The sequence below is a fragment of the Vollenhovia emeryi genome, unplaced genomic scaffold (assembly GCF_000949405.1).
Source record: "Vollenhovia emeryi isolate VEMERY1.0 unplaced genomic scaffold, V.emery_V1.0 DF939126.1, whole genome shotgun sequence".
NCBI classification, from domain to species: Eukaryota; Metazoa; Arthropoda; class Insecta; order Hymenoptera; family Formicidae; genus Vollenhovia; species Vollenhovia emeryi.
The window spans coordinates 1,966,285-1,989,469 of NW_011967240.1; the positions used below are offsets into that span (position 1 = coordinate 1,966,285).

Here is a 23,185-nt window from a genome sequence, read left to right on the forward strand (position 1 = left end):
GAATTGGACAGTGGGCAGGGCAAAGACGACGATTTTCGATAATTTATTACTCGTTAACTATTGCGAAAATTGCAAATGGTTCAGGACTTTTCTGTTCATCTCGATCCGTTCTACCTTCTCACGAGCTCTGGCACAAATGTTGTGACTCACCCTGTACAGGGTGTCAGACTCGTTTGTAGCCAACCTAAAAATTACGGTAGATTGGGTTAAACTGAGAAGAGAAGTCACGTACCGTTGTGCAAAATTAGCAATAGTTATCGCGTAATTGATAGAAACGTCTGGTCGAATGAACGCACAAGGAGCGGAAGGCCGGACCCGGTAGGCATGCAAAATGATTTATTTCTTTATATCTCCTAGGACACGGTAGCAAGAGGTGGAGTCACGTCGCTCGTCACTCAATGCGTGACGAGTCTGACACCCTGTATATCAGAATATATGGTAAACTATACTGTAAAACGTACTGTATTTAACATACTGAGATCATCCCTATAACATTTTTAGTAGTATATTATTTTCTGCATATTCTCGTACGTTTTCAGAACATGTAGTAGTAGTAACCACTCACTTCCGCGACGTGGCGACCGCGCGTTAGCCTTTCTTGTAAGTAAAAATCATTCTGTATTAGTATAAGACGCGAGCCGATATGATCTGACAGCTGGTTGTCTCGATCATGGATAAACTTCAATGACCTGAATATACTTTTGATGATTACATAATTTAACACACTTTAAAAATTAGGTTAAAAATTAAATACTTTTAATAGGAAACCAACTGATGCCCTACTACCCTCCTATTATAAATTATAAGGTGTAACAAGGGGCAAGTCGTGAGGTCTTGATATGGAAAACCTGACCAGGCAATCAATTGTGTGATCAAAATATTTTATTTAATATACTTATGATATACCAAGAAATATTCTCAGTATATACTGAGTAGACTTCTAGGGCAGACATAGAAACATCCTCCGTAGATTCTCAAAATATCGTGGTACTATTTCGAATATTAATGGGATATACACAATCTACGTTTGCGATATACTGCGTATATACTCAGAATCTACCTGTGCTGTATGTTACGTTTTTCTTAATTACACGATAATAATTACGGATTTTGTAAAATGGTATATAACTTTTCTTCTCAATTTGACCCAATCTACTATAATCTTTGGAGTGGTCCAAATCAAATCCGACACCCTGTATATAATTTTATAGATTTAAACATGTGTCTATATGAAAACTTTTTAAAAGGGAAAAAATTGCACCTTTATAACTATTTATAACTTTGTACCATTGTACACAATTATATACATATAATTATAAATAAGCAATTTTGTGCATTAAAAATTTTTCGAATGAAAGCATGTATAAATCTATGAAATTATACAAAACTGTGTAAAATTGCATAAAATTATATAGAATAGACAATGTAAAAATATGTATGGATATAATTGATGTATATTTTTATATAATTCTATATATTTATTCACATTAATGCATGAACAATTTTTTACTGAATGTCCCAACAAGGAGTTCTGTTTTAAAACTGACAAAATCCATTCGGTGCGTAGTTTAGTTCAGTTGGAAAGAATATATGAAAACTTGAATTAAGCTTCTAAGTTTGAGTGAAAAATGGCGTTTTCTTCAATTAATTATATTTAATTAATTAATTAATTAGTTTCAAACCACGAACATGATTTACTAACCGATCGTCCTCGCGGAAAGAACTCCCATCGACATTTTTGTGACGCAAACTGTTGTAACTCAAAATAAAAAAAATAGTTACCGTGATTTTCTTATTGTAACTTCGGCCTGTAATTTAACCAGAGCGCTCAATGCTAAAAGTGTAGCGAGTCAAAAGGAAACGAGAAATGGGACGCAATCAAGATGCCTCCGATGAAAAAAGAACCGCCGCGAGAGTCGAGAGATCGCGTGCAACTCACGAAGCACCGTGTAACACTCGATCTGACCTGATTAATTTCGCAGATTATATCCGCCGTAGGATCTCCTACTAGACGGAAAAAGAAAAAGAATGTAAAAGTGAGGAAATGGGTTAAGGAAATCACCCCGCCCCAGAATGCAAAATGTTTATGCGAAAGTGGATGAGTCAGATTCGACGGAGCGATAGCGCAGGTGGAATACGGTTGATTTACGAGCTCCGAGTACATCGTGAAAGTGTTGTTATTAAACGTATCGCCTGGCTACGAATTGGCTTTCACGGCTGCTCTTTCGTGCAAGATCTTTTATTTATAGCCGCGTATTAATGAGGAAAAAATAGGCGGCGATTCTCTCCCGAGGAATTAGTGTCGGCGTAACACTTTGGCGCGCGAAAACGCCCCGGACGCTACCGTGATTTACTTTTACGTTTTATTACGCAAGACTCATCTTCAATATATATGTACATATACCTACTATTATATATAAATATTATATAAAAAATTGTTAACTAAATACGTTTAGTTAGCAGTATTTCTTTAATTCAAATATAGGAATATGTTTTTTTGTTAAACATACATAATTTATCAAAATATATATATTTTTCAAATTGAAAAATCTTTACGTAAATTAATAAATATTTGCTTGACAATCCGTGACCGCAGCGTTTAATTGGATAAAGAAATATTTTTTATTCAACTTCTTTCTCAGTGTATATTAAATACACATTAAAATATTAAATTTCAGAGTTACGCTGGACTCTGAAACCACAAAAATTACCAACTTTTAATTAAAAAAAACTATCTTATCTACAATATTTCTCGAACCCTTTTCTACAACGTGATTTATTTAATGTATCCTTGCGATAAACTGCATTACATGTGGGTCAATACGGATCCGAACAGCATTAGCAAAAAATCAGTTCTATACATTAGTTGTACGAAGGTTAATGCAGTGTTATACGAAATCGATATTAATATAATATTTCACTTTATTGTTCGATTTATTTATGCGTGGCCGAAATATTAATAAACAATATGTATAATTCTGTAGTGCGTGTTTCCGTTAAGTATTAAAATGAAATCTCTCTCTCCTCTCTCTCTCTCTCTCTCTCTCTCTCTCTCTCTCTCTCTCGCACTGCATTATTAAATATATAAAACTTCAATATTTTGTTTAGAGCATTTTTTAAATAATTTCGAGAGACACGCGAAGTTATTGAACGTGCAATGCACAGGCGCATATTGATTGCTCCAACATACTCAGCTGAATATATAACAATTCGGCGAACAAGTTAATTTTCTTCGCTTTCTTCTCTCCTATTAATTCTCGTCCCTCTACTACGAGTAGAAACGGATTGTCTCAAGAACTCGAGAGTCGTAGACCTCCTCTAAGATATCTTTTATTTAATTGCGATATATTATATATGGATTCTCGTAATAATATACGTAAAAAACATCTGCGCTGTTAAAACTTATGCTGTAAAATGCGAGCCGTAATTGTGTTTATTTACAAGGTGAGATAAATTCGTGCAACCACCCCAAATGTTCCCGCTCGAGCCCCTTCGCATTCGGCGAGGGTACTTATTATCCTATTACACGAGCGATCCGCTCGCTTCATCAGGTCACGTGATAGCATTGCACGTTTGAAAGACTCGTCGTGGCGAGACTATTGTTTTGAGCAATATCGATAAATCGTGAAACTTTCGGCGGAAATTGCATCGTGTGCGCGAAAGATTTGGAGAATGGTGCGTTGCGAGCTAACTGATAAACGAATAAAGTTCGCGAGGAAGACGCGATTGAGTACAACTCAATTTTTCGCAATTCTCGTCCAGCCTGCCCGATAAGCAGTCAAATGATCGGCAATCGTACGAGGCAGAAGTTGTTCTTAAACGCCGTTTGTACTAGAAAATAAAAGAGTGAAAAATTGGGCAAGAGACAGAGAGGCTCTACGTGCGCTTGTGTCTATGTAGAAAAATGAAAAAAGTGCTTCCTCGTGAGACGCGTCGTCTAAGTCCATGATATCTGCGCCGCGAAGCAGATATTCCACGTTGAAATTCTTTTCGCGAATTCCCAATTTATTTCCACTCGGACATTTGTCGTTAAGTCGATTTTATTCTACGCAGGAAGCACAGTCATTTGCCACCGGGCGCTCCTCGTTACGAGAACTATTTTAGTCTCCACGGTGGGCGGCGTCGTTCGCTGGTCCGAACGTGAATTCAGAGCTCGCGGCCGGAATCGCTCCTCGACCAAGTTGCAACGCGACTATCGTATCGTGCCGTATCAACCGGATGATTAAGTCGAGACACATCTCGCGTTTTTTCAAGCGGGGAGTCAAGCTGCTCGTAAACGTGACATTGCCCTCCTTCGCGCAAATAAGTATCCTAGTCTTCAAGTAACGTTAATTACGATAACACGATACGATATCCGCGCGTGTTACATCGTGCAACTTTGTAAGGAGTGATTTGACGCGAGTGATTTATGTATATATATATATATATATGTATATATATATATATATATTCAGTCGCGCGTCGCTCTATTGCATGGTCGAGCGACCGGTATAGCCGGGCGTGGTGTCGCAATATTTTCTGGTGCGGTCTCTGACCAGCTCGTCGATCGACTTGCTCTGCTGCACCGTCGAGGACAGGTTGTGAAGACGCGATGCCAAGTAGCACATGATAAAGGCCGATAACACTAGTAGGGCACCCAGTCCCGTCGCCACGTAGAGAAAATTTCCGCAGCTACCTTCGAGGCCGGCCGTTACTTTGTCGTACAGGTCTACGGTAATGAGGGGAATATTAATTAGAATTATAACGATCGTCTTACGTTCCTCCGCTCTTTCCCGTTACGTAGATTAGCCGGCAAACTTTTTCCGTAGAGTCGGATAAATATTAGGCTTTGTCGGCTAATTGTAAGAGGCAGAGACCGAGGGGACGTCATATATGTAGTTACGTGGCGGAAGAGGAAATATCCTTTTTTATTAGCGAAACTTGAAATATAATAATTAATTGTTGTTACATTTTGAAACAAGAAAATCGCGAACTGTCATAATAATTATTATATTTTGAATTTATTATCGCGTCCCGAAATGCGCGCAACGATTAATAAGTAATGACTACGCGGACCGTTCGAAAGCACGGATCTCTTGCCGACCTCTGCTCCAGGATTAATCTCGATGCATTCGCTACAGAATCCCAGTTACACGGTGATCTCTGCCTCTCGCGAATCTTGCCGCGGAGTCCCGCGAGAGTTGACGTCGGAGAGATTAATCTCGGCTGCAGAGTCAACAAGATTTAATTTCTTGGGGAAAAAAAAGATATGGAACTCACCGTCCGGCATCATCACCGTGTACTCGATATTTTCTTTGAACTTGGTGTACGGCGTGGAGTCGTTGTACCTTTTGATCAAACGCTCAACCTTCGGGAGGAATTCGCCCAGTACTTCCACACTGGCCTCGACGGCCCTCTTCCTCTTCTTCCCGTGTCCCGAAGGCTCGAAGAGATCGAGACAGAAGTCCTGTGAAAACAAGGGTCTAGCAGGATACGCGACAGACGACGGCGTTTGCCGTATCTAATTAGAGAGACATGTCGCTATGTCGTGGACGCGTTACTGTTACAATTAAAATGAGAAAATTGCAATTCTATGATGCAGGCGATGTCATACATGGATGTAGGCCAAGACAAAGAGATTAAAATGATAGACTGCTCTCTTAAAGTCAATCAGTGGATTATCACTGATCACCGTTATAAATATATACCACTGCGATCTCGTATTGGTACGCTTATAACTGGTGATCAGTGACTATTCACTGCCTTTCAGTGACGATCCACTGATTTAAGAGAGCGAGACACAGATAACGTCTGGATGCAGCAATTTATATCTCTTCCGTCGCGAATTCTCGATCTACGAATTTTCTCGTCTTATATCAAATTTATAGAAGCGCTAGATTTTGCCACGTTTTGGATTCCCGTACGAGAGATATCTCGATTATACCTTCGAATGCCACGCCTACGTCCGTTATAATAACGGATTTTTCGTATGCACGTCATTTCATATGCGCGTACTATATTTCGAAACTATCGCGCGTTTTCTTTTTGCCATGAATTTTATTGACACGACGTACCGATGTATTTAATGCCATCACGGAGAGACCAATATTGTTGCCACATGTCTAATTAGGGTTGGCGCAACCCCAATAAATAGTAATATTTGGGACAGCTATATCTGTGGCTGTCATATCCATAAGTAGTGAAGACAACCTTGTGCAGCAAACTTAATGAATGTTGCAACACAAAACAACGTTTATGCGGCAACATTTTACTTTTATGACAGGAGGAAATCTTATAAGCTGACACAATCGTCACTCGAGAAGTTAAACCACAAACAATGGTCGAAACGTTGTGAGTTTGAACATAAAAATTTGCCAGACATGGTCAAGTAATCTTCTGAAGATTTCAATTTTAGTTACTTTTGCCTTAGCCGGTCTTTCCGCGCATGGATTCGAATATTGCCGGATTCGCGAAAATGAACGTCAGTGGAAATCACTGTCGCTTACCGGCTGACAGTCCTGCGGCTCCATGCAGGCCTTTATCTGCGAGTGGATCCAAAGGGTGGAGCGCTCCCTCATCGAGCTCAGCAGGAAGGCCTCGAAGTCGAGGAAGACCTCGTTCTTGCGCTCGCGGTACCGCGCCGGCTGGTGGGGAATGATGGACGCGAAATCGCGATTCCTGCAGCCATCCTTGACGAGGACGACGCTACCGGGGGCGTGGGGCTGATCCGGGTCGGGGCTGACCGTCACCTCCAGCAGCTTGATGTAGCCCCAGGCGCTGTCCGGGCTGATGCGGGCGCGCAGCTGCAGCTTCGTGCCGATCGGCACCGCCTGATCGACCGTCTGCGAATGATCGGACACGTTGCCGGTCGCCTCGCGATAAAGGGCCACCTCGTACTCGAGCCGGCCCGGCGTCTCCTCAACCACGCCGGATACCCTGGCGCCGTGCGGACTGAAACGATTAACCCTTTAAAGCAGACGCGCGTCGTCGCTTCAGCACGTTGCGTTCTCTCTCTGGCTGTTTTATCAGCTATCATTAATTCTATATCTTTGCCACAAATATCTTTCATATAAATTAAAAATTCGTACGTTCCTTCCCTTAACGTTCCGAGCGATTAATTTACATGCACAATGTATCGTCTGCGGTTTCGTCGCGGTAAGACGAAGGTAGTCTCGGTCCTTAGGGTACTGCGGTTATTCTTACAGATCGTCCAAGTAAACGATAAAAAATAATTGAGCGCAGTTCTGCGGAGCTGCAACTTCAGAATCTCACTTTTCCGAGCAAATTTCGCGAAACATTAGACATAAAATTCTGCGCCAACGTTATCACAATGACCGAGCTATAATCCTCTTCAAATATAATTCCACGTGTTACATGCATTTGTTACATTTTTAGGAATTTAATTCTGCGCCAACATTATCTCAAATACACATAATGGGCCACGCTATAATTCCAAATATTACTCCATGTACCGTATGCAGTTTTGTACAGATAAGAGTTGGATCATTTTTGCATAATAAACTAAAAGGCCTTCGCGATCACTTTGCAATGCGGGATTAAAAGTGACGAGAGCGGCGCTTGGTTCCTTAAGAGAATCCCTCAGCCATCTTTTTTACCGACAGTTAAATATAATGTTTAAACTTGTAATTCTTTTTGTTAGCTTTTATGCACAAAATAGTGCTAGGATAAGTTGCGCAACCGCATAGCAGAACATTTTCTAAAAGAAAACTGGATAAAAAATTTTTTCACGAAAACAAAGCTTCCTCTATATTGGTATTTATTTATTATAGTTACATAACCTCAATTATTTATAAAGTGATAGTTTTAATTTCTCTTTTTTTTTAATCTAAAGTCTACTGTCCCCGGTGTTGTCTTTATGCGTACTTTAATTGTGTGGAAGAATTTTGCAATTTTATAAAGCCAATTTCAAATTTAGTTAGAAGTACGAATTGAAGCTTTCAAATATCAATATCTTTTTTATTAGACTTCTAAACCGAGTGTTTCAAGCATGAAAATGTTCTGCTACGCGGTCCGCAACTTATCCTGGTATTATTTTGTGCATGAAAGCTAATAAAAAGAATTACAAGCGCAAAAAGTACATTTGACTGTGTCGGTAAAAAAGATGGCTGAAGGATCCTCTTAATGCGCGGCTGCGTCCAATTGCGATACGTTCGCGATACCTCCTTTTGACGGTGCTCGTACGTCTATATCACCATTATGAAGTATGATAATTAAATAAGCGGATAACCGTTCCCTCGAGGCAGGAACTCGCGCAGAAATGCCGCTCCTCGGCGGACGCGAAACGCGAACGCGGCGCGGCGTGGCGGAAATAATGCTCATCCATTACCCGCGAGATTTCGAGGCGATATCGCTTGTGCGCGGAATGCGTGTGACTTACAAAGTGCCGGCGAAGCCGGCAGCCTTGTGCCTCAGCAGCGTCGGCTCGGGCGGTCGGCACATCAGGATCAGCTCCTGGTCGGCCAGCATCACCACGCCGGGAAAGGCGGGGAACCACACCCGCAGGTGGATGAATCCCTGGTGGCAGGATCGATCGCGATAATAATAGCTCATTGCATGCGGGATTGATTGATAACGAGATTTTTGCGAGTTACGCGGTGGTCCAGCGGCGTAATATTCCCGGGATTTTTACAAGAACGTTTACCGCGAGCCGTGCCGAGGTGGGGACTCGAAATATGGAGCGTTTGTAGCAGCGAGGCGCGGAATTATACGAACAGTACAGTTAAACTTGGACGTATGAACCGGCCGGGCTAATCCGAGCGTCGTTAGCTATCTCTTCTCGAAATATTATAACGGCACCCGACCGCCTGATACGATCCGATTGGACGCACAAAGCGTTTCGCTGGTATGCCCGATAGCGGCGGCTCCCGAGAGGGAATCAATTGCGAATTAGAATCGCGCTATCGGCCGATCGCGACCCGCAAAGCCTTTGCCGTTCCGTTTGTGCAACGTCAGTCGTTACAAGGCCCGGAGGAACGGAGGGTCGTCGTCGTGGGGGCACCGTCCGGTAAAAATGGCGTTCCGCGTAACTCGCTCGATCTCGCCCGCGATGACTCACGTTTCTCTTGAGGATGCCGCATCGGGAGAAGTCAGTCACCTTCAGGAAGTAGTTATCCTCCTGCGGATCGTTCGGGTCCGGCCTGATCTGGCAGTGAATGTCGGCGAGCGGGTTCGCCGATCTGTCGTCCGCGAAGAGCGGCGTGCCTCTGAAGCCGACCGGCCTTTTGATCTTCGCTGTCAGGAGATCGGCCGCCGATCCCGCGCCGCTGCACTGAATGTCCGAGACCTCATAATCCTGGGCAACGGCGGCGGCGACCTAAAACGCGAGCCGACCGATGAGATACAGCATCCGCGCCCGGACGAGAGGGCTGCGGCGAGAGGGAGATTTCAGGGCTCGCGCGGGAGTGAATTGCGCTTCCCATCCCGCCGGCCTTTCTTTCGTACCGATCGCCTCCTCACTTCTCGAAACTGTCGCTCCGCTCAACGAGCTGCAGCCCCGGAGGACGTTTAACATTTCTCGGTCTTCCGCGAGCGGCGCGCGAAAAATTCCTTTGTCAAACGACGTCTGAGAATTTGTCTTATTTCACTCCGCGCGCGCTCTCTCGAGCTTCGCTCATTTTCGCGCGATTGTCTCGAGGATCGATTGTAATTGGAAAAATTTGCGAGTGCACGGGAACGTTCCGCGTTGCATCTTAATGGAGCGAAGCTATTTTAGGTCTCGGTGTCGCGTTGCAACGTACACTTCATCTGGGAGCAATATTTTAGAAGCGCACCGTTACATTTTGCAAACGGCTGCGCTGGACGACGCTAAAACGATCTTACAGCGGATAGTCCAGAGTAAATAGTACCGTATGATAAGTATAGAGCAGCGCGATAACGTACGCGTAACGCGTTCGGCTCGTAAACAGAATCGTGAATTATGCGGAGTGAACTCGCATAAATAGCGGCTAAAACCTAACAACCGTATTGTTCTATAACTGTTATGCAGCCAACATCCTTTTTTTCACGGCAATTTACTGCCGTTCAGTCGCGCTCGCGGCACTATAGCGGATCGCGCATTATTTTCAATTTTAACCAGATTTACTTTCTAACTTGGAGGAAACCCCGTTGCCCTGGTTTACCGAAATTGCTTAAACGCATTAATCGATTTGAATTTCTTTCCGCGCGAGCGCCGCGAATACCGGGTCAGGATTACTCCTGTAACCGAGTCGTCGTACGAAACGTTCGGGGCGAGTTGATTATTTAAATCTACGAGAGGAGGATTCTCATTAATAAGATAAAATCTTGTTGGGATAGCAATCATCTGTTAAATTTTAACTTATTGAAAACGCCTGTGGATTACGTTTGGGAAGTGGATAATAAGATCTTAACCTAGATTTACATCCAGTCTCTAGTAATATCCAAAATTATACATTTATAATATCGAGACCCTTACGTATAGGAATTATATGTAGAAAATTATAATTTAGTAAACAAAGGGGATTTTTTTAAGTCGACTCTTTAAAAAAACTCTTTTCGTTTACTAAATTATAATTTTCTGCATATAATTTCTATATGTAAGAGTTCGGCACTGGCGACAATAAGCTTCACTCAATTTGAATAATGTAGTAATATTGAAAGTTACATATAATTACGGTTTGTAATATCTTATAATATTAACAATCAAGTTCTATGTATTCCGTATGAATTCTTGCGTTGGAAGTGTAAATTTCACTCAGACATTTGCTCTCGCAAGTCACGCTGTGAAAAACTTCTCGGGACTCATTGCAAATTGTCTTCAGTCGGCTTCTTTAAAAAGAAAAGAAAAGAAAAAGTAACGACAGCTTATACACAGCGGACAATTATCGATTTTATCGCCGGCATGTACCGTCGCATTTATTCAAGAGTTTCAATTATTTCACTTAAACTCGCGGCGCACCTACACAAGCGGCACGAGCGCGCGAATAATTATTTCCCTTTAATCGCCCCTTTATTGGTACTTTATATGTATTGCGCGAGAGCTGCCCCTGGTCGTTTGCCTTGCATAAGGCGCAAAATATAGAATGGAATATACGTTTATTATACTTCCGGGGCCTCCGCGCCAAGTACGCGATACAATAAAAGCGATTAAGCGTCCAATTAATCTACGTTACGATACCCGGGACGTCCGCCTTTCGTCGGCGACGCTCGCATTAATTATCGCGGTGAAAAGGGCCTGCACGACCTCGGTGCCGGCGACGTTTACAACGCCATTACGTTGCCATTGGTAAGGAACAAGGTGACCAGCACGCGACCAGAACCGAGAACCCACTTCGATACGGTTAACGGTGTAAGGAAACGCTCTGGTGGCCGCGTAAGATATTCGTTATGTGCACCATACACATTATATATTACATGAGCGCCTGCCGTACATTGCCCGTGCTCATCGCGCGGGTCACGGTAGGCCGTATTTTTCGAGATCGCTCGCTTGCAATCATACCGTATCGTGGATATCAGATCGGTCCGCAAGCGCATCCGCGTTTACCGCGTGTTCGTAGGCGTGTTCGCCGCGATCGCTTTCTGACGCGTGTGAACGGTACAAGGATTGTCGGTCGGACAAATAGCTCACGATGCAAAGACGTATACGTGTGTATTATTGATGAAAGAAATGAAATTATATATCACTCATCTCGTTTTCAACTTCCGCAAAAGCGTGCGTTAGAATCGAGTTGATTTATTGATTACTGATACATATTATTATTGCAACTACTTGTATGTAACGTGTCCATTAACGTCCATTTCTACCGATACAGATTAAGTTTAATCGTGGTTTAACTCACTTTTGTCTTTTACGAACTCTTAGAACTGAAATGAGATGAAAAGTAAGTAAACCGAGATTAAAGTTAATCCACTTGGTAGAAACGGACATTAAATACTTGCAAAATCCAGAAAGTCGACTTTAATATTTGCTATTTAAACTGTATGCCGTTAGAATAAAAATACGAAATTATTTGAGGAAGAAGACGGTATTAAAATAGCACATCGTTGAACAGTTCAACTGTTGTTATTGGTGAATAAAACTTTTAGGGATAAGTAGCATTTTTTTACATTTCGATCGAGCTGCTAAAAAATCTAAGAGTATAAAATGTGAATTGTGAAATTGTATTGAAAAAGTACTTTAGCAGAATTACCCGAGTTTGAAAACCATTTCATGGTAGACGGAAAAATTTATATCGCTAAGTTTATAGAGTATCAGATTCATAAATTCATGGTTGCACAGACAGCTAGGCCAGATTTAAATTCGTAGATGGCTCAAGCCATAGATCGCTAGGTTCGTTCACCGCAAATCCACAGACGTGCAAATTGCTTTACACATCGCTAAATCCGTGAATTATTCGTATCTTTGAAGCTACAAATGGTTGGAGTCCCCAAATCCGTTGATTGATAGGTTTAGACTTACGTATTCTTCTCTCCATAAAGTCTTGTTCGATGATAGTAATTTATGTTAATTCGTCAGCTTACAAAATAATGATCTCTAACATGTATAATATTTTCCTGCTTGTTAGTGAATCTCCGAATAACTTTGCATAACTGAACAGAGTCTCAGAAAACATGAATGTTCTTGACGTCGACTGAAAACGTCTTCAAATTTCGCAGACGTAGACGATTTGAAAAATATGCATAAATATGTCAGTTTAAAGAGGAATTTGAGACGTCTTGCTCTAAGATCTTTAAGACGACTTGTTCGAAATCGATTTTAAATGTTTGTAATTTTGATCAATAATTGGACCAAAGACAGAAGTTAAGCATAAACTCGATAAATCGCACGTACAACTTGTTAATGTAATAGATTATAATTTTAATTTCAAGAATTTTCCAAAGTTCCAAGAAACGCAGAATCACAATTCTTGGCGACAGCTAGTGAATTGCTGCTTTAATTTGTATCTTGAACTTCAAATCGAATTTCACACGTATAATTAGTCAGCTTTCGAGTTGAATAGTCGCAATCTCTAATTTAAACGTGATTATGTGATTATCAACGTTTTACGTGTCTCCATTCTGAATATCCATTCAGATGCTTCTAAGATAAGATTCAATAACGACTATAAATACAACAATACCGTTAATAATTTATTCAGTCTTATTTCGCGCAATGAATCTAGTATGTAACGAATATTGTCATAAGCATATTGCGCCGGTTATGCTTCTCTATAATCTATTTTCCCGCGAGACGATTATTAAAATCCTTATTACATCCTTTCAATTAACAGATTAATGCTGTTTCACATTTCACGGCTTTAATCGCATTTAATGATATAATGGGGCTAAACGCTCCGCGTTTAACAATGTTCTATTACATATGTTAATGAAATTAAAACTACTGGAATAAATGATGATAATCCCTGCAGGTGCTTCGCGACGTGAAATACCAACGCCGAAATTAAGAGACAAGCTTACGTTGCAAAGCACATTTTATATGGAAAATGGCTTTCGCAATCAGTTAGATTTCAATGAAATGAAAATATGTTGCGCCCGTTGACACTTTTTATCAGGAAGGTCTGGGCAATAACATATTTTAACTTCAGCGAAATCTAACTGAAAGCCATTTTCCATATACTATAAAATATGCGGGATTTTTTAGATAGTACCACCTCTTTACCGATCATGTTCTCTTGATATTTTGCCAGTTTTCAAGATTCCCGATTTCCACGATTTGAAGTTTGAGATTCTCGGAATACCAATTCTTGGAAATTCAAATAGCACCACCTCTTTGCCGATCATGTACTCCTGATACTTTGTTAACATAACCGACGAGGAGGTCGCATTATTAAAAATTCCAAAACTTTCATTGATAAGAATTTAAATTGGCGAAATCTACATATATCCCACAAAACCGAAAAAGCAACAGGAGAACATGACCGGCGAGGAGGTCGCACTATCACAATTCTATGAATATTATTGATATTCCCAAGAATTTACATTTACGTTTTCGCATTTGCCAAATTCACGTTGCTTATTTCGTTTGTAGGAATGTTTCTCTAAGAATAAAAAATAAAAAACATGTTTGATTTAACATTCATTCGAGACGAAAAGTAACGTGCGTATTACGTGGACAATTATTATCGACGTTTTCTTTTTCTTTCTTTTATCGAAGGGCTGAAAGATCTATAGTCAAAGGAGAGATATGCGTAAGAGCGGCTGGGAAAAGAATCAAGGTGATTAATCCTTACTTTTCAACTTAATCCTAACTTGGGGAATCAATTACAGACTTTAAATCCTCCTAAAGAATACGCTTTAACGAGAGATGGTTATTTTGCGAAAATGTTAAAAATTCGCAAACTTTTTATAAATTAAACTCTTCTTTCAGAAATTTATAACATGATTTTAGATATATTTAGAATCTTAAGGAAAGGTTTTTCTCTATGTTAAAAGCTGAATTTGAAGTAACAAAAACCCACAAGTTTATTTCAATTAATCCATAAATTTAGTTTGCACTTCTTAGCTTTGAGCAAAATACACGGCTTAATTTAATTAATTAAAATTTCTTGTATTTCGTTGTCTTTTAATCGTTTTCGTTGCTGTGCCGATTACCTTTGTAAAGGGAAAAATAAATGGCAGTGGACGATTTAACAGATTTAACTTATTCGCGCTAAATCTATTAAATGAACGTCGGGAACGCGAGAGAGTAGAATATAATAAAACGACCGAGCGATTGTCGACCATTAATATTCGGAAACTCTTCGCGATGCAGGCGCAGTCAATATTCTTAATGGCTTCGACGACAAGCGACTCGCTTGATCGAGATATTTAGATGTCGACCGTCCGGTTGCGCATTACGTCTTTCAACGAACAACTTTAATCGAGCTGTTTTCCCAATGAACTTGGTCCTGAATTGATGAGGAATTGTGCGACTCGTGGGACCTCGAGCGCGAAGCGATTACGCGTGCCGATATGATAGAAAGAATTCGTTCAAGAAATTTGCAAGACGCGAGAAGGAAGATTGATTTGAAATTTAGCTGAGATTAATAGTGATAAATTAAAATCCGAATTCCCCGCATTTTTGCGCATTAACGCGAACGTTTTCTCGATATTATCGTATTTCTCTCGAGACGATATAAAATGTTACATTACTTAACACTTACTATATAATAATTTTACTGACTATAAATAATTTTACCATACTTTTATATAAATTTACTGACGTACGTAAATTTACATCTTTAACAGATGATCCCAATATTGCCTACTAATTGTAAGTTAGAATTTGCACATGATTTTTTTACAGTGTATGTAAAAAATTCCATGGTGTTGAAATTAAGATCTTCCGGCTTAAATCGGGCCCACAATAATTTCTTTTAAAGCAAGAAAGCGACATACACGTATGCGATCAGGATTGTGTTGTTCATCGAGAAGTGAGCAAACGTAACGGGAAAGAATAGAATCTAGCTCGAAATCTGCCACGCGAGACGAAGCGGCCACGATCGGCCAGGCAGAGCCGGACAGTCCCCGGCCTTTTATTTCGGCCTCATCCGAGGAGAACCGCAAGTCCTCTCTTTATGACTTCATAAATCCCGTTTTTTTTAATGCCACTTTACAGGACCGCGGTTCGTTCATCCGCGGCATCGGTGTCATTTTAGCCGCCGGTTTACAATTTGGTACAGTTAAATCTTTCGGTGCGCGAGAGACAAATCTAGCTGTCAAATAAACCGCCTGGCCTGGAATTTGGCGATATAAAAGCACGTTAATTGAAGGATGTAAAATACGAAACACAGTACCGAAATGTGTCACCGTATTGGAGAATTTTATTGCAGTCGAGGAGAAGAGAGGAAGATACGGGCGTTGAGATAGGCTACAGAAGTGAGATAAAGCTGTCAAGAGGTAACTGTACTTAAAGATAATAAAATTATATTGCGTATTAAATGGTTCATTGAGAGATAAGCTGCGCGTTTCTCCGAACGGAATTCAACCATAAAAGATCGATTTGTAATAGAACAATTAATTAGAATTTTTAAAAAAGATGTTTTCCTCTTTAAATAAGGTATCGACCACCTGGCTGGTCAGCGTCGGCCGAAAGTGCCCCCAATATTTTTGAAACTAACTGAAAAAGAATATCCAGCATAAAAGTTGAAATTTTAATACATATATAAAATTTTATACTTTTTTTATTAAGAAAAATGCCAGGCCTCGAGGTTTTGGACAGGCGTTCGTAAAGTTGTATTATATTAGTGGCGGTACTTAGCTTGTTTTATAAAAGTTGCAATTTTTACATGTTTCTAGTGCTATGAAAGTAACGTATGTTGAAAGCCAGGCGGATCTAACAGACGGAACAGCGTGAAAGGTGGTAAAAAGTGTTTCAATATACATTACTTTCATAGTATTAGAAACATGTAAAAATTACAGTATTTATGAAGCAAGTTGAGTACTGCAACTAATAATACAACTTTACGATCGCCTGTAGAGGTTCTATAGATTCAAACCAACCAGCACGTCTGGCATTTTTTTATATTATTTAAAAAGGAGTAACATTTTACGCATGGAAATTTCAATTTTTATACTTCACATTTTTTTCTTGTGGTTGCAAAACAATTAGGGATGCGCTTCCGGCCGACGCTGGCCAGTCAAATGGTCGATACCTTATTCAGGTAGGGAAGAAATATCTTCCACAGAATTTCGGCCTTTACTGAGGGTAACCTGAACAAATTGTTCACCAGCTCCTTAGACCTCGGCAAATAAAATCGTCAAATATTAATTCCGTTGATGAGAAAATATTATCATAGAGCAAATATACGAATAATTCTCCTTATACTTTCTCCAGAAGACTGGAATATCGTTCGGAAACGATATGTTTTGATACTTTTGGCACCGACGGCAAACGCTCATCGGGTATTCAATCGTCGCGTGAACGTTATATCATCGACTATACGACGGCATCTTTGTGTTGCTAAATTCGAAACAGATTGTACGCATAATTAGAATTTTAATCGCCTATAAACGGATTAATTTCGACTCTAATTTAAACTTTAAATCGAACGTATTAAATTTCAGTTAAACTTGGCGACGCGGCGAATTGTTTTCGGGTAGCGCGCAGGACCGGCTCTGCGGATCGACGACGCGAGAATAAATAAACGTCCGTGCGGTACATTTCAACGAATCCATTATTAAAAAAAAATGTTTCCATCCCGTCCACCGATACACATTGTTACGCGATGTTGCATGTAATGCAGGTATATTGGAAAGAATGACCGCGCGCGATACGTACACGAGCCCGTTTGCACGAAGGAATCGTGACAATGTGCACAATCCTCTCGGTACTTTCGCGTGCACGTGTGCGTTCAAGTATTACGACATATCGCCGCTTCGCGGCGAAATTAGTTGCCGTCGCGGGGAGATGTCCGACACAATTCAATTGTTTCGTCATTTGGGGAGGCCATTAATATTTCAAATGTATCAAACGTATCGGCCGTGCGATTCGCTTTAAATTGCCCGTAATCGTATTTCGTCGCCTCGAACGTCACGTATTTAATGGGGTGCATTTTTAATTGTCCTCGACGAGACCGCGACGCGGACACCTTGATTCAGCCCCCTTTCCTTCCCTTCTCTTTCTCGCGCGTCGGGGGTTCGGGAAATTAAAGTGGATCGACGCGAGCGGAGCGCGTCGGCGGCGCATTATTTTCGACGCGGCATGATTTAATGGCGCAATATAGAAATACATCGAACGCCGCGGGTTTTTCGCGAAATGGAGCATCGCGAGAGGGATCGCTCCGCCCGCGCGTCCCAGTTAAAATGAAAACCGATCATTCCTTCGGCAGAAAATATCTTCGAGGCCATGCGCGCGCGGTGGCCTCTTTCGCCAACGGAAATTAATTGAGATTGTCATTATCGGCAGATATTTCGAAATCGCGTGGCGGGTTGCCACGTGGCGACGAAAAAAAAAAGCGACGAGAAGTTTGACGGGTGCGAAGATAAATAGGGAAGCCGATTGTAAGTCGGGGGGGAGTTGCGAGGAGTGTTATTAAATGTCGTGGAAAGAGAGACGCTCCGAGATAAAACTGATAATTAATAGTAAAGCCAACGGCGCGCGATACTATTTTTCCTACTGGATTGCTTGCGAGAGCCAATAAGGATGCAGAGTTTTAGATCGGATGACTTAAGGTCAGGGTTGAGAAAGTTACTTTATAAAAGTATCTAGTTAGTTTTTTTTTCGCTAAAACTGTAACTAGTTACAGTTACAAGTTACAAATTCTGAAAAGTAACGCGTTACAGTTGCAGTCACTCAAAAAGTCGACGAGTCGTTACTTTGCAGTTACTTTCGTGCAATGAAAATAAAAATATCAAATCTGCATTTGAATTGTAAAGCGTCGATAAAGGCGTTTGTGCACAAATGCAAGGCCTAATGTGATCTGTGGAGGTTTAAAATGTATATAAAGTAACTGTTAATAATGTAACTATTAAATTAGTAACTAGTTATAGAAAAAATGTAACTGAGAAGTTACAGTTACAGATGGAGAGAAAGTAACGAAGTTAGAGTTACCAAAAACAGTAACTTTTACTGTAACTTCGTTACAAGTAACGAGTTACTTCTCAATCCTGCTTAAGGCTGAATTCTGATTGGTAATCCGGTAGGAAAAATAGTATCGCGTGCCGTTGGCTCTTAAGATCTTCCCTGTCCACTACTCTCTAAAAGTCAATCAGTGGATCATCACTGAAAACAGTGAGACAGAATAGTCGCTGGTTTGCAGTTATACCCTTTGTTTCACTTTAGAAACATAAGAAGTATGAAAAGTAAATTTGGACACTTTAAACTTTTATTTAAGGTAAACTTAAAACTTACTTTAAGAACTGTGAAAAGTATGTGATATAATTTATAATACCGCGTGCGGTTTTCTTCTTACGAGAAAGTGCTATACCGCGCGGCCTTCTAGCGGGAACCTCGACAGGCTTGGCTATCCTAAAAATTACTTTAAGTGTCTAAAATTACGCTAAAATTTCTTAACTAAACTTGTAACTTGTTTAAGTAAACTCTCAGATTTGAAAGATTATTTAAAAAATTTTTAATTTTATTTAAAGCAAATTTTTCCAAGGGTAAGTAAACCACTGCGATTTTCAGTATACTTATAACTGCAAATCACTGACTATTCACTGTTTTCAGTGATACTCTACTGATTGATTTTTAGAGAGTAGTTCACCAGTTATTTCGATAGTCTCAGATTTTATCGCAATTTTCCAGGCTCGTAACACGCTCGCATAATCGTGAACTGAATTTTACGCGGGATTTCCAAACGCTCTTCCTTTTGCATTAGAAGATTGCGTGTCGCGGCTGACAGGAGTCAATAGAAGAGGTCGGCGGTCCTTCGATAAAAACCAACGTTTTCTAAACATCGTGTAGATTCATTGCGTGACAAACTGTCACCGCGCGATGTCAAACAAACCCCTGGCGCCGCGCAACAAACATAAGTCACCAAGAACGGATGATATGGAAATCTAGCGGTCGTCCATCATCCGCGATCGACCAGATTTATCCGCAAGAGTCGTCCAAAAACCGTCCTCCACGTCGATAAAGATTGCAAAACGTGTTTTACGTCCAAGTCGACGGATGGCGAAAGCGCCGGGACCAGCACGAGTCCTCGTCTGCGAAATTTAAATTCGAGACGAGGGATACTCGAATTTCGCATTTTTTCACTCGATGAAAAATTAAAGCGCTCAGCTGTTCGATACGGTTTCAGCCAAGTTGTTTGAGAGAGAGAGAAAGAGAGAGAGAGAGCGAGCGCGTGGGAAAAGGCTAATTTTAAATTGATCAAACTAAAATTAGATGATTTACTTTAAAACTTGAGGAGTGAAATTTAGATTTACTTTTGCAAATTCTTGAAAAAGAGATCTTGCGCTAAGCTCTTCGTGTGCCTCATGACAGATTTATGTAAAGGCAGTAGTCGGACGGTGCAAATCAAATAACCAGTAACTCGCTACTTCAAAAGGCGCCTGCAAAGCTCCAGTATCACGGATGTGCACTTTAAAGTACTTTAAATAAATAAATGAGTATAGTTTTAATATATTGTACATATTGTTTTTATATATTTAAAAAATATATAAATAAACTTCATCGAAATTCTGTAATACTTGTTTTCATTATTATTAAAAAACCAGCAATAAAATCAATATAATTTTCAGTGAACAAAAGTTTTACATTTGGAGGAAAGTCCCCTATTATGCGATAAGCTCCTAATATGAGATAGCAGGGTTTTTGTTAAATTAATAGGCTGTTTAGTGGAAAATTCATTGTTAGATCGTGTAATCGTTGTGAATAAAGACTTGTGATTAAATTCTGATGTTGAAAGCCTGCTATCTCATATTAGAAGCCTATCTCATAATAGAGACCTTCCTCTAATACATTGAATACAGAACTCTTATTCATTTGGAATTATTGCTACGCCGTTTTCACATAATAACAGGCTTTTTATAAATTCAGTAGAATTAATTTTATTCCCAGTTTATCTTATAGAGCTAATTAAAACGATGCAAATATATCAAAACCAAACTTTGACTTGAGGCTGGTCAAGAATTCCATTTCACCTTTGAATAAAATTCCGAACAATTTGTCTGACAGGTTTCGTAAATTTCTTTTCCCGTGTCACTCTCTAAAAATCAATCAGTGAATTATCACCGAAAACAGTGAATAGTCACTGATTTACAGTTATAAGTGTGCCACTGAAAATCGCAGTGGTATACTTAAAATACTTATAAAATACCGCACTTTCTGTATCGGTACTCTATAAAAGTCAATCGGTGGATTATCACTGAAAACAGTGAACAGTCACTGATTTACAGTTATAAGTGTGCCACTGAAAATCGCAGTGGTATACTTATAACTGTAAATCAGTGACTATTCACTGTTTTCAGTGATAATCCACCGATCGACTTTTATAGAGTACCGAATACAGAAAGAGCGGAAATCGGTCGGAGCTACATACATACACTGAACAAAAATTTTCGCTACCATTGCTAATTATGGTTTGCTAAAAAGATTTTGCTGCCATGACTATAAATTTCCAAACCACAGCAAACGGTTTGCTATCGCATCCGACGCAACAGGCACAGTAACAAAATGTTGAGCTGTCACAACTAAATACCAACCGCCCATATTTTACAACTGAAATTTAGTTACCACGCGCAGTTTTTGGCCGAGGCAGCAACATTTTATTCCTGCCATTAAAAAAATCTCTTCTATTTGAGACGAAGATACTCGCGATGTCACCACGATTAACCCCGTCGCCGTCAGGCTTACCGTGCAAAATCCGGCGATCAGAACCCTCCACATGATCGTGCCGAGCTATTTGTCCCTCTCGCTCACGTCGCCTCGCGTTCACTTCCCCTCGTTAACTCGAGAAATGTTTACCAGACACTCGAGACACTCTTTCGGACCGGCGGACGCGCCGTCGGGCGAAGGGATGCAATTTTGACGAAGACCCTCGATGGACTGAAGTCGCGTGTCTCGAGCCCGGGCACGCGGAGGACTCCTTTCCCCCGGTGTAGCCGGCCGGGGCACACCGTCGTCCCCCGGCGAGAAGGGGCCGCGGCGCCGGCAGAAACCGGGGAACCAAGAGAACCACCGCCGCACCGGCCCGTCCGGAGTACTGTTAATGCATGCTCGGTGCCTCCACTAACAACCATCCTCGCTTCGTGCCGCTCGCGCGCTCGTCCAGCGACGGCCTCGAACGAGCACCGCGACTTCTGCCTTCGGACCGGGTCCGAGGATCTGTGACCCGAGAATGACCAGACGTCCCAGTTTCCGAGGACACGTTCGGGGCAGGTGGGGGCTCTTTAAGTCGCGTACGCGGCCATCCTAATCCCATTCAATTTTCCCCGGACTGTCCTCGTCGGCTTTAATTTCTGCGCGTCCTATTTCCCTTTATCAAACGATCCAACTCGTTTCCTCCGCTACCCAGAAATTTTATTAATCCGTCACTCTTCTAATGCGACGGCGTAAACTTTGGTTGGAGGAGTAAAAAGTCGGCTGCTCGTTATCGGCTGCGCGCTACGCAAGTGTAATTTTATTTCGGGATAATATATCGTGATTTATGATTTGTAATTTTTCACGGGACTTCCGTTCCGAAAGATGCGAATATTTATTACATCTCATTTACAATGGCGACCGAAAAAATAACAAGATATCAATAACGTTTCGCTTGGGAACAGCTGGACGCGGATTTTCTACCGCGCGAGTGAGAAGGACGTGTTGTGTTTCTAAATTCTAAGACGTACTGCGCCGTTCTATCTTTTTAACTTATTTTTATGAAGGGCGTTATGGTTTACGATTATGGCGCCTTGCTGCCAACGTTAGGTCGAGTTACGCGTCTGATCTATAGTCGCGAAAGAATTTCAACAATTCCCCTCCGCTTGCGAATGCACTTCGGCCTGAGAAGACCGGCGGAAGCAGCGAGTCGCGAAATATTATGCGATTCTGACACGCATAACAGGCGAATTGCTTAACCGGTTATTGACTTCCTCTCTGGATGGATTCTGGGTCAATATTTGCCCCATCGATTGTAGAATACTATATTGTAGAATATTACATTGAAGCGAGAGAAACGACAGGTGGTTTTAACGGAAAATCCTCCAACTGTTGAAATATCTTATTGTTTTATCTTTTTCCCTATTCGTTGAATAATCAAATTTAATTCCGGCTTCAAACCCTGGCAGAGATAATATTTTTCGCAATAATTTTTGAAATTATTTAGACATTTAACATCCTGTCTTATTCCTTTATTCTTTCGTCTGTGATTTCATATCAGAGCCTTGTGAATTTATTAATTCAATAAAATTTAAATTTTCCTGGAACCTCAGCAGGTTCACAAGTCGATGATCAAATCGATATCGGTCATGATTTTTCGGACCGTTTGATTCGACGACGACTAGATTTCTTTATTGATTTCGTAAGATCCGCACAAAACTTTGTCGATATCTTTATTGACGTACAATCGACATCTATCAGGTGTACTCTCTAAAGTTTTTGGAGTGAAAATAGAACCATGGGGTGAAACGTTCACTCTATTGGAGCAAATCTTTACTCTATTAGAATGAATATTTACTCCAATAGAGCGAATATTTCACTCTATGGTTCTATTTTCACTCCAAAAACTTTAGAGAGTACACATAGCAATTTCATGTACAGAAGATATCATTTCAGTGTCGACCAATTGTTGAGGATTTAGTTGATATCTGGTATATTATATTC

The 23,185-nt window shown here is 40.8% G+C and overlaps 1 protein-coding gene across 1 annotated transcript in view; it reads right to left on the reverse strand.

The window, feature by feature from the left end:
- Nucleotides 1-3,062: 3,062 nt before the first annotated feature.
- LOC105569007 overlaps nucleotides 3,063-23,185 on the reverse strand; it is a 28,724-nt gene continuing 8,601 nt past the window's right edge. Inside the window, exons 2-6 of the mRNA XM_012025125.1 lie at nucleotides 9,056-9,313; nucleotides 8,378-8,514; nucleotides 6,486-6,930; nucleotides 5,260-5,446; nucleotides 3,063-4,708 (exon numbers count right to left, since the gene is read on the reverse strand). Coding sequence (XP_011880515.1) covers nucleotides 4,467-4,708; nucleotides 5,260-5,446; nucleotides 6,486-6,930; nucleotides 8,378-8,514; nucleotides 9,056-9,313 — 1,269 coding nt within the window. The 3' untranslated portion in view covers nucleotides 3,063-4,466. The remainder of the gene's footprint in view (nucleotides 4,709-5,259; nucleotides 5,447-6,485; nucleotides 6,931-8,377; nucleotides 8,515-9,055; nucleotides 9,314-23,185) is intronic.